General features: G+C 66.9%; 1 protein-coding gene across 1 annotated transcript; it reads left to right on the top strand.

Annotated features, from left to right (window-relative positions):
• Positions 1 to 582: 582 nt before the first annotated feature.
• Positions 583 to 9060, top strand: CD81 (CD81 molecule). Its single transcript, XM_039235499.1, has 8 exons — positions 583 to 653; positions 2186 to 2300; positions 5528 to 5625; positions 6513 to 6587; positions 6948 to 7052; positions 7516 to 7617; positions 8311 to 8397; positions 8484 to 9060. The coding sequence occupies exons 1-8, from the start codon at positions 597 to 599 to the stop codon at positions 8544 to 8546; spliced, it is 702 nt and encodes a 233-aa protein (XP_039091430.1). The 5' UTR covers positions 583 to 596; the 3' UTR covers positions 8547 to 9060.
• The last annotated feature ends 1036 nt before the right edge of the window (positions 9061 to 10096 follow it).

Below are 10096 nucleotides of genomic sequence, written 5' to 3'. Positions count from 1 at the left end.
CCCCCCCCCGGGCGTCTTTGCAGGGCTTGGAGTGACGGGTCAGCACCAGGCCCTCCTCGGCCCTGTGGGCAGGACCAGCTTCCGTGGGCCTGGAGGCCGCGAGGCCGCAGAGCCAGCCACTGCCCGCGGTCCCGCCTGCATGTCTCGGGCGCAGGTGTGGCATTTCTGTTAGGCCCGTGTGCTCCAAGGCAGGCTTGTCTCCCCAGCCCCTGGGGGAGCACCACACTCCACTCCCCGCGCCCTCCCCCCCCACCGCTGATGGGGACACTGAAGCCAAGGTGCGGCTTGTGGCCAGACCTCTGACTATAGAGGGACCACAGAGGGAGGCCCAGGACTGGGGTTTCCCCCGCCCCTCCCCCCTGCCCTCTCACAAAGCGGGCTCCGGACCACAGCTTCTAAACAGAACAAGTGATGGTTTCCAGCCAGGGTTACCACGGCAACCCTCAGCCCCGACCCGCCTCCCTTGGAGCCGCAGATGGCAACCACCTCGGGAGGAGCCAAGGCCCCGGGGGCGCCCGCCCTGCCGCCCCCCCAGGCCGTCCCATGGGCCCTCTGGACCCCTCGAGGCTATGACAGGTGCCACAGAGAGGCCCAGGATGCTGGGGCCGGGGCCCTGTCCTCTGAGCGCTGCGCAGTGGCCGGAGCGCGAGCAGGTGCACAGGAAGCCGCTGGTGCTCCCCACGCTTGCTGGAGGATGGAGAAGAGGTCGGCGCCTCCACCTGCCCCTCCCCGACCAGAGCTGGGCCTCAGCCCAGAAGTGGGCCGAGAAAACGAAATCGAGGCCGGGGCAGGGGGAGGGGGCGACAGGGTGCTCCGAGGGACGTGTCGGGCAGCCTCGCCCGCCGCTGATGGGCGCCGCGGTCCCACCGGCCTTACCGTTAGCTGGGCCGAGTGTAGATGGAGCTGCTGGGACTTTCCGTGGGGCAGCGCCCGGGGCTGGGGCTCCGGGTCATGCCCTCCACAGAGCACGTTTACCCCAACCACCGTCTCAGAGGGTCTGCCCCCACCTCCGGCCAGGGCCCCGGGGCAGGCGCTGGGCTGGTCAGGGGGTTTCCTTGGGGTCTGGTTTTCAGTTTCTCTTTCCCCCAGGACACGCAGCTCTGGGTCTGTGCGTGAGGGGCAGGGTCTGGTGCTGTGGGGAAGACCCCGGCTGTCGGCACATGATCGGTGGGATGAGGAAGAGCCGGACGCTAGCGGCTGCAGAGGCCTCCCCACTGGAGCCCAGGCTCGTAGCTCGGGGAGCACATGCCCTCTCCTGGGGCACGCAGGGCTGGGACGGCCCAGGGAAGGGCTGGGGCGCGGAGGGCAGCCTGGCCACTGGCCTGGGGATGGTCGGGTGCTCGTGTGAGGCTGGGCCGGCACCGTCCGGGCTCATCCTTGGGGGGCCCGCCCCACCCTCCACGCATGGCTCTGTGCTCGCAGGACGGTGAGTGGGCCCCCAGGGCTTCCCTGGGCGGGGGGCTCCCTTCCTGCCCTAGAAGCTCAGGCAGCTCCCCGCCCCGCCCCCTCCACCGGCCTATCTGAATCTGAGAGGACCGAGGGCTTCCTTCCTCCTCTAGCAGCTTCCCTTCCCAGGCCGGCAGCGGCAAGGATTTCTCCCACAAACGGCCCGGTCCCTCGGCCTTGTGGCTTCCTGGATGCCACTGGCCTCAGCTGCCTCCCTTTTCTGTCATTCCTTCCACTGGTCACACCAGGACCCTGGGGGCATCAGACCCATCCCTCTCTTCCTCTTGGCAGCAAAGACCTGGGGTCCCCAGATAAGCTGAGGACCGTTGGAGCCACCACCCCCTTGGAGGAGGGCCCCGCGGTCCCTGGGGTGCTCCGGTCTGGTGTGGACTCTGGCCAGATTCAGCAAATAAAAATACAGGACATCCAGTTAGGTTTGAGCTTCAGATAAAAAAATGAATACTTTTTTGACACGAGCGTGCCCGGTATGCTGTCGGGGAGCTGGTCCCCAGTACCCAGGCCTTCCTGGGACACCTCAGATACCGGGTCAGCGAAGCAGACATGCAGAGGCAGCAGGCAGCCCAGACCCCCGCAGTGCTTGTGAGCGCCCGCCCTCCGACCGCTGGCCCTGCGGAGGTGGGCGCCTGGCACTGCAGCCCCCTGGATGTCCAGTGCGATATGGTTCACACTCACCCCTGCACTGCCCTGGGCCCCTAACCCTGTACCCTTCTTTCCCCAGTTGGCCGGAGGCGTGATCCTGGGTGTGGCCCTGTGGCTCCGCCATGACCCACAGACCACCAACCTTCTCTATCTGGAGCTCGGAGACAGGCCTGCGCCCAACACCTTCTACGTAGGTGAGTGCACTCAGGCCAGGGGCAGGGCCTGGCTGGCTCCAGGCTGGGGGGCTGGCAGGGGACCCAGCAAGGCCTCCCATCATGACTGCTGCAGACAGACAGTCAGAGTGGGCTTCCAGGAGGAGGAGGAGGAGGCCGGGGCCAGCTTCGGGGGACTTGCTGAGAGCTGGGCTGATGGGCAGAAGGGGGCTGGCCAGGAAGGACTTTCTGGGCCTGAGAGTGAGCTGGAAACAGAAAGTACGTGGGGTCGCCTCAGCCTGGGGGGCGCCTGGGTTCCGAGGTGCTCCAGTCCCTGGGAGCTTGGGGCAGGAGCCAGGCTCCGGGAAAAGCTGGAACTTCAGGGGGTTGTTGGGACCCCACCGGATGGCCCCCAGGGGCTGAATCGGGGCAGGAGGCAGCTGGGTGGGGGTGGGGAGCTGTGTCTCTGGGGTGTTTTGGGGGAGGCTCCCTGGGAAGGGGTGGGGCCGGATGCCGGGGCAGAAGAATGGCAGCTGGGGCCCAGAGGAGCGGGAGGAGGACTCCGGCCCCAGGGTGGGGCCAGTGCGACCCCGGGCCGCCCCCAGCCACACTTTGCTGCCTTATTAGACCTCACCTCTGCAGGGGCACCAGCCGTGCCCCCTGGGGTGTCGTCCCTGAGGGATCGGCCCCGCCCCCGCCCCGCCCTGCAGAGTTACACTCCTTAGGTTGGTCCTCAGCCAGTGGGAGGCGGGGCCTGGCCCTCCTGGGGCTCTGGAAGCCTGTGTGGAGAGGTTTCTGTCCTTTAAAGGAACGGCCGGGCCTGGTCCTAGCCTCCAGGCAGGAAGTGTGTGTGGGGGGCCTTAGGGACTGGTGTCCTGGGTGCAGCCGGAAAGGGTCTGGGTCTCTCCCACGCGCCAGGGATACATGCTTGGTTGCTGAGGCTTGGATGGCCCAGGGCACCCGGGGTGACAGAGGGGATGTATACCCCTTCCCGAGTGGCCGGGAGAGCAGCCGGGCTGAGCGGACGGGTGGAGGGGCATCATACGGCGACCCCTTTGCTCCTGGGAGACAGGAGCCCGTGACCCTGGCATTGGTTTTCCTGCCCAGTTGTGCCTGGGGGGGGGGGTTGGGTGGGGTTCCTGATGGTCCATCTCCAGATTCCTAGGCTTCCCCCGGGCTGTGCAGCCCCCCCAGGTCCGAGTGTCAGGGGGACAGGGCGCCTCTGCCCACCAGCTCCAAGGGTGCACGTGAGAACCGTGACCCAGGGTCTGCCGCACGCGGTCCAGGCGCCCTCAAAAGCAAAGCAGCCGGCTTTGCCCCCAGTCCAACGGCAAGGAAGTATCCTCCAGACTCGCGGGAGCGGTTTCTCTGTTTCGCGGCTCCTGCCTCCCAGGCCTCTCCCTCCCCTCCCGCAGAGGTCCCAGCGTGGTCTGGGTCTGGGTGGCGGGCGTGTGGGCAGGGGACTTGGGAAGCCATCCCCCTCCTGAAGGAAGCCTCAGGGCGCTCCGCTCTCAGGCCCTGCATCTGGCCCAGCTTGGCAAAGCGGCTGAAGGCTCCCTCCTTCCAGGCCCGGCCGGGGCAGGGGAGGGGCCGGGAAGCGGGAGGCTCTGGCACCCTTCAGGAGGTGGCGGCTGTGGGACTGTGCCGGGCTCGGTGGGGAGGTGGTCCCGTGGGAGAAGCTCGTAGGGGGCGAAGTGGGCATTGTCCCAGCAGCCCGCTCCTTCACATCAGCTGTCACCCGGGGCCTGACCCTGGCTTGCAGAGAGGCCTCTGGCGCGGTGCTCCTGGCCCTGGGGATGCCTGCCCTCAGGGGTAGCTCTAGCCTAGCGACCTGGGCTCTGTGGTGCCCCCGCACTCGCCCACTCTGTGGGCTGCCCGTCCCTGCCCATCAAGGACCAGCCTTCTGGAGCCTCCCACTGGCCCTGATGTGGGCTGGGCCTGCCAGGGAGGTGGGGGAGCAGATGTGGGCCCTGACAAGGGCTCTTTGTGCAACGCTGGCAAGGGGGGAGGTCAGCTGGGCTTGCTCAGCGCGCTGGGCAACGCCGTGGGGCCCAGCCGGGCCCCCACCTCACGCCAGAACCGGGCCTCGGGTTCCAGAGGAGGTGGCGCCTGGACGGGCCGCGGGTCAGACACCTGCTGCCGTTCGCCAGACCTCACGCAGTGACCCAGGATGGGAACTCAGGGGTCCCACGTGGCCTTGAGGATGGGGGTATCAGGCCTGAGGGAAGGGGGACCCAGCCTGAGGGTGCCCTCCCCGCCAAGCCGGGAGCCCCCTAAGGCAGCCAGAGCGGGAGGCTTCTCTTCTGCCACGCCCACCGAGTGCTGCCCAGAGGCTTTGACCAGGAGGCGGCCCTGGGCCTTTTCTGAGCCCAGTGGGTGGTCCTGTGGACCCCAGACTCCTTCTCCCCCTCCCCCCCACCCCGGGCTGGCCAGACAGTGGAGTTCTGGGGGTCTTGGCTCTGCAGACAGGGCCCGGGCTGCCCACGTGTTGGCTGTGGTGGCTGGGGCCCGGGGCCCAGGCCCAGGTCTGCGAGAAGGCTACGGCCGGCACTTCCTAAGGGGCTCAGGGCCCTGTCCGGGTGGGTCACGGGCACCCAGAAAGGCAGCATGGCCGGGCCAGAGGTGTCCCCAACCCTGTGGCGGCCCCTCCTGCCTCCCCAGGAGCACGAGCCCAGACCGGTGGGCGGCCCCGGTGTCCTGTCCTAGAAATGTCCCTGCCACCACATGCCATGCTCAGAGGGGTGGGCCGCCACGGCTGCCAGGCCACCTTGTCCAGCGGGCTCAGAGGCAGATCCGAGCCCACCCCTCCCGCCCAAGGAGCCGCAGGAGCCTCCGGGTCTGACCTCTGTCCAGGAGCAGCGGGCACGCCCTGCTGCGGGCAGTGGGGCGCCTGCAGCGGCCCCCTCTCCCCACCCCTCAGGGCCCTGGGCTCCCCCCTCCCCAAGTCCCAGAAGCTTAGGAGGAACCAGAGTGGGTGCAGGTTGTACGAGGGCCTCGCTGCGAGGGGCCCGCGGGTACAGATGGGATGTGCCCTCTGCGCACTGCGCCTGCGCCAGGCGGTGCCAGCCTGGGCTTCACCAGCCTGGCTCCCAGGCTGCAGACGAGGAGGCCTGTGGCCGGCCGGGCTGCAGGGCCCTCTCCGCTCCTCCCCAGGGCATTGGGAGTCCTTTGTCTTCCCGGCAGGGGGCCCGAGGCCCTGCAGGGGCTGCGCTGTGCGCACGCTGCCGGGGAGGTGGCGCACTGAGGGTGTCTGTTGCTCTCCCACAAAGGCATCTACATCCTCATTGCCGTGGGCGCCGTGATGATGTTCGTCGGGTTTCTGGGCTGCTACGGGGCCATCCAGGAGTCCCAGTGCCTGCTGGGCACGGTAAGCCTGGGCGGGGTGGGGCTCGGATCTGCTGGACACAGCACCTGTCACCTCCCACGGGACCCTCTTGCCCCCCTGGAGGCGGGCTCTCCCGGGGGCCCAGGGGCCTCTCCCCCTGGTTTCCCTGTTTGGTCCTGGAGTCTGGCCACGCCTGGTTCCTGACTCTCAGTTCCACAGTTGCTTTTCTCTTTGTTTAAAAAAATATTTATTTATTTAGTTTTTAGACACACACACACACACACACGCAGTGTGAGCGGGGGAGGGGCAGAGAGAGAGGGAGACAGAACCTGAAGCAGCTCCAGGCTCCGAGCTGTCAGCACAGAGCCTGACGCGGGGCTTGAACCCACAAACCGTGAGATCATGACCTGAGCTAAAGTTGGACGCTTAACCGACTGAGCCACCCGGGCGCCCTTCTTTGTTTTTAAAGAAAAGCCACAGAAACAACAGGGAGTGGGACCCCCGCCCACGGCCAGCCTCGGTTGGAAAGCTGAGGCCAGCCCAACCCGGAAGGCGTGGGCAGTGGGCACTGTAGCACGATCACCCCCTTCCCGTGGGGAGAGGGAGAAGCAGGGTGCACAGGGGGCCACGGGGGGCCCAGACCCTCTCGGGGCTATGCCAGCCTGCAGTCCCAGCCCTCTGAGCCCCTCCCGCGGCCCCATCATGCAGAGCCCACCCTGCGGGGATGATGATAGGCTCCGCACACGCTTCTCGACTCCACGCAGCACCTCCCTGGTCGGGACGCGGCCGGGTGCCACCGAACACCCACACACACACCCGTGCGTCACTCGGGTGCCTGTCATCTGTGGTCAGTGAGCCTCAAGCTGCCCCGTGCCTGCTCTAATACCCCGTTTCTCTGCCCTCCTCTGGGTCCTCTGCTCCGTTCCCAGTTCTTCACCTGCCTGGTCATCCTCTTTGCCTGTGAAGTAGCTGCTGGCATCTGGGGTTTTGTCAACAAAGACCAGGTGAGCCTGGGGCCCTGGGGGTGGGGCCTGGCCACCTGGACAGGAGGAGGCAGCCCCCTGCTGCTCACTCAGCGGGTGGGCCTGCCCTTGGATCGCAGGTGCTGCTGGGGGCTCCCCCTGGGGCCTGTCTGATGAAAGGCCCTGGAGGGCTTTCTGGAGGAGGTGCCCTGGGGGCCAAGTAGAAGGCAGGTTCCCCTGTCTCCCAGCCTCCAGGGTGGAGGTGGGGGAGGCATCCAGGTCTGTCCTGGAAGCAGTATCTTCCCAGGAGAGCCAGTGAATACTTGAGGGCCCCTCAACCCCACTGGGGGGTGGTCCCTGCTGTGGGTGTGACCTTACCCCTCCCACACACCCCTCCCCCAGATCGCCAAGGACGTGAAGCAGTTCTACGACCAGGCTTTGCAGCAGGCCGTGGTAGACGACGATGCCAACAATGCCAAGGCCGTGGTGAAGACCTTCCATGAGACGGTGCGGCAGCGGGTCCTGGGGGTCTGGGGGTTCGGGGTGGGGCTGGGGGATTGGGGCGTTGTGCTGTTGGGTGAGGCCCAGCTGGGGTTGAGTGTGGCCCCAGCGCAGACCTCAGCAACAGGAGGGGCTTGGGGGCCCTGGCAGCCCTGCCCCTTGAGGGCAGTGGAGCCCCTCCAGAGGGGATTCTCTGGGACTTGTGGATTCCCAGTGTGAACCAGATGAACCTTAGGCCCGGCTGCAGGGCTTTCTGGGCAGCACCGCTGAGTGGGAGGAAGGAAGGAGAGGGGCCCCTGGGCTCAGTGCTCTTCCCCGGGAGCATCCACGCCCCCCCCCCCCCAAACCCAGGCCAGGACAGGGCAGCTGCCGGGGCTTCGGCAGCCTGCGGGATGACCTTAGCCATCTCCCGGCGGGTCCCCTCTGCATGAGGGCCCGGGGCTGAGCACGGTGCCCTGGCTCTCGGCAGCTCAACTGCTGTGGCTCCAGCACGCTGTCTGCACTGACCACGTCCATGCTCAAGAACAACCTGTGTCCCTCGGGCAGCAACATCATCAGCAACCTCTTCAAGGTACGCGCTGGCGCCCGGGCCTCCAGCCTCGCTCCCGGGCAGGGCTTGGGCGGTGGGCTGGGCCGCGTGGGCGCTCCGACGGCACTGGCAGGGATGCGGCCAGCAGCCAGGCTGGGTGGTGCGGTGCCCAGTGGGGGTGCTCTGCTGGGGGCTGGGCTGAGGCCGAGGCCATGCTGACAGCCCCCGGGGGAGGCGAGTCTCTGCCCCAGGTGGGCGGGTGTGGAAGGTGCGCTGGCCTCCCAGGTCAGCACCCTCCTCGCGGTGCTTAGCGACCTGAGTGGAAAGCAGCGCACACAGCATCTTCCATTTCCACATCCATTTTAAAACGGATGTGACAGGGGCGCCCGGGGCGCTCGGTTGGTTAAGCGTCCGACATGGGCTCAGGTCACGATCTCCCAGTTTGTGAGTTTGAGGCCCCGCGTCAAGCTCTGTGCTGACAGCTCAGAGCCTAGAGCCTGTGCTACCCTCTCTCTCTGCCCCTACCTGCTCCCTCCCGCTCTGTCTCTCTTTCTTTCTCACTCAAAAACTAAACATTAAAAAATTTAAAAATAAATCAATAAAACGGATGTGAGATAACCTGGCAGCGACTGGGCCCCAGTTGCACCTCTTCCGAGGGGCGGAGCCCCTCCACGCTCTTTCCGCCGTGGCCCCGTGCTGCCTGCGCCCCTGACCGCCCGCCGGCTGCCCCCACAGGAGGACTGCCACCAGAAGATCGATGACCTCTTCTCGGGAAAGCTGTATCTCATCGGCATCGCGGCCATCGTGGTTGCTGTGATCATGGTGAGTGCGCGGGCCGGGCAGCTGCCCAGGGCGCCCCCTGCGTCTCCGGGTGCTGACTGTCCTGCCCTGCCCTCCCCTCCCCGCAGATCTTCGAGATGATCCTGAGCATGGTGCTGTGCTGTGGCATCCGGAACAGCTCCGTGTACTGAGCGGCTCCTGCCAGGAGGGCTGGGGGGGAGCCCTGCGGTGGCCCGAGAGTGACCGGACTTCCCTGAGAGCCCCTCCCCCCCGGAGGGGCGGCCGCCGCCTGTGTACAGAACTCCTCCGGTAGTGCTCTGCTACACTTATTAGCCTTTTTACTTCTGAAGTTTTGTTTTTGTCCTGAAGCTCCCCGTTCCCTTTTGGGGCCGAAGTCACCTATAGACGGCGTGTGAGTTGGGCCTTGGGGACTGCAAGGCGAGGGCCCCTCTGCTTCTGCGGCTGCTTAGGGGCTCTGCCCGCTCGGCCAGGCCCCTCCTGGGGCCACGCGGCCCGCCCACCCGCCCCACGGGCTACACGGCTCCTGCCTTTTTTAACCTTCTTCCCTCTCCCGCCACTTGTCTAGAGCCGGGTCTACGAGCAGCCCTACGCCTTCAGTGCACCTCTCCTTTCTAACTTGTCACCTTCAACTGTCATTACATCTTGAAAGTCATTCAATAAAGAAGGAAAAACCGGGCATGCTAACCAACCGTCTGGCCCCTTCCTGTGCCGGCAGCTTCCGAGACCTGGGGCGTGGCTGCAGGGGCAAAAGCCCCTGGCGCCGGGAGGCTCGGCTCAGTGGGCCTCGCGGGCCCAGGTGTGCTGCCAGCCTGCTGGTGGGGGGCGGGGGCACCCCTGGAGAGCGCTCCCCTCGGCAGGTACCCCTTGGCGGGCCCTGTGCCACCTTCAGCAGCCTCCACCCAACCTCGCTCCCCCACCTCCTCATGCACCACCTCCTCCACCCCCTCCTCGCTCCCCCACCACCCAGAGCAAGCAGCTGGACCAGGGCAGCCAGACAAGGGGGCAGAGGATGTGCCTGGGGTAGGGCGCCGCAGGACGGCCCCTCCTGGGGGACAGCTCTGTGGAGGACCCACATCTACGGGTCTGTTCAGGCCTGTCTAGGTGCTCCCTGGGGACGCAAGGCAGCTCTGAGCCTAAGCTGCATCTTGCGCAGGCGGGAGGGGGAGATCTCAGCCACTGCAGGAGGGAATGCGGGAACCGCCGGGCCCAGGGAGGCAGACTGAGGCCACCTGGGTCAGGCTGCTTTCCCCCCACTCACCACTCAGCAATGCCAGGTGATGTCACCATGAGCTGAGCGCGGGCACCAGTCTGGTGTGTGCTAAATTGACCCTTGAGACCGCAAGGCTCTGGCTGGGATTCATGGTGAAGGCTCGGAGCTGCCTCTTTTGGGGGCCACCGGGTCTTAGTGGATCGGGAGGTCTCGGTGGGTCGGCCCCCTCCGGTCACACCCCTCCACCATGTGTGCCAGGGAGGGTCGCTGGGAGAACAGGGTGGCCCAAGGAAACCCCTGCTCAGCATGGCCCCTGTGGCATCCTGGCCCGGCGCTGGGGCGGTGCGTGCTGGGGCCAGGCCGCCCGGCCCGCCGCTCCTGGGGGGCTGCAGGGGGCAGGCCTGGGGACAAGGGGTCCCTGGGCTTCCGGGCGAGAGAAGCAGGGCCCACGGAGAGCCCGAGGGGTAGGCCGGGCGGACGCAGCCAGCCAGGCCATCGCGGTGGGCAGAC

The sequence above is a fragment of the Hyaena hyaena genome, unplaced genomic scaffold, assembly GCF_003009895.1.
Source record: "Hyaena hyaena isolate Hyena2069 unplaced genomic scaffold, ASM300989v1 scaffold_98, whole genome shotgun sequence".
NCBI classification, from domain to species: Eukaryota; Metazoa; Chordata; class Mammalia; order Carnivora; family Hyaenidae; genus Hyaena; species Hyaena hyaena.
This window is presented reverse-complemented; position numbering and strand designations above follow the sequence as displayed.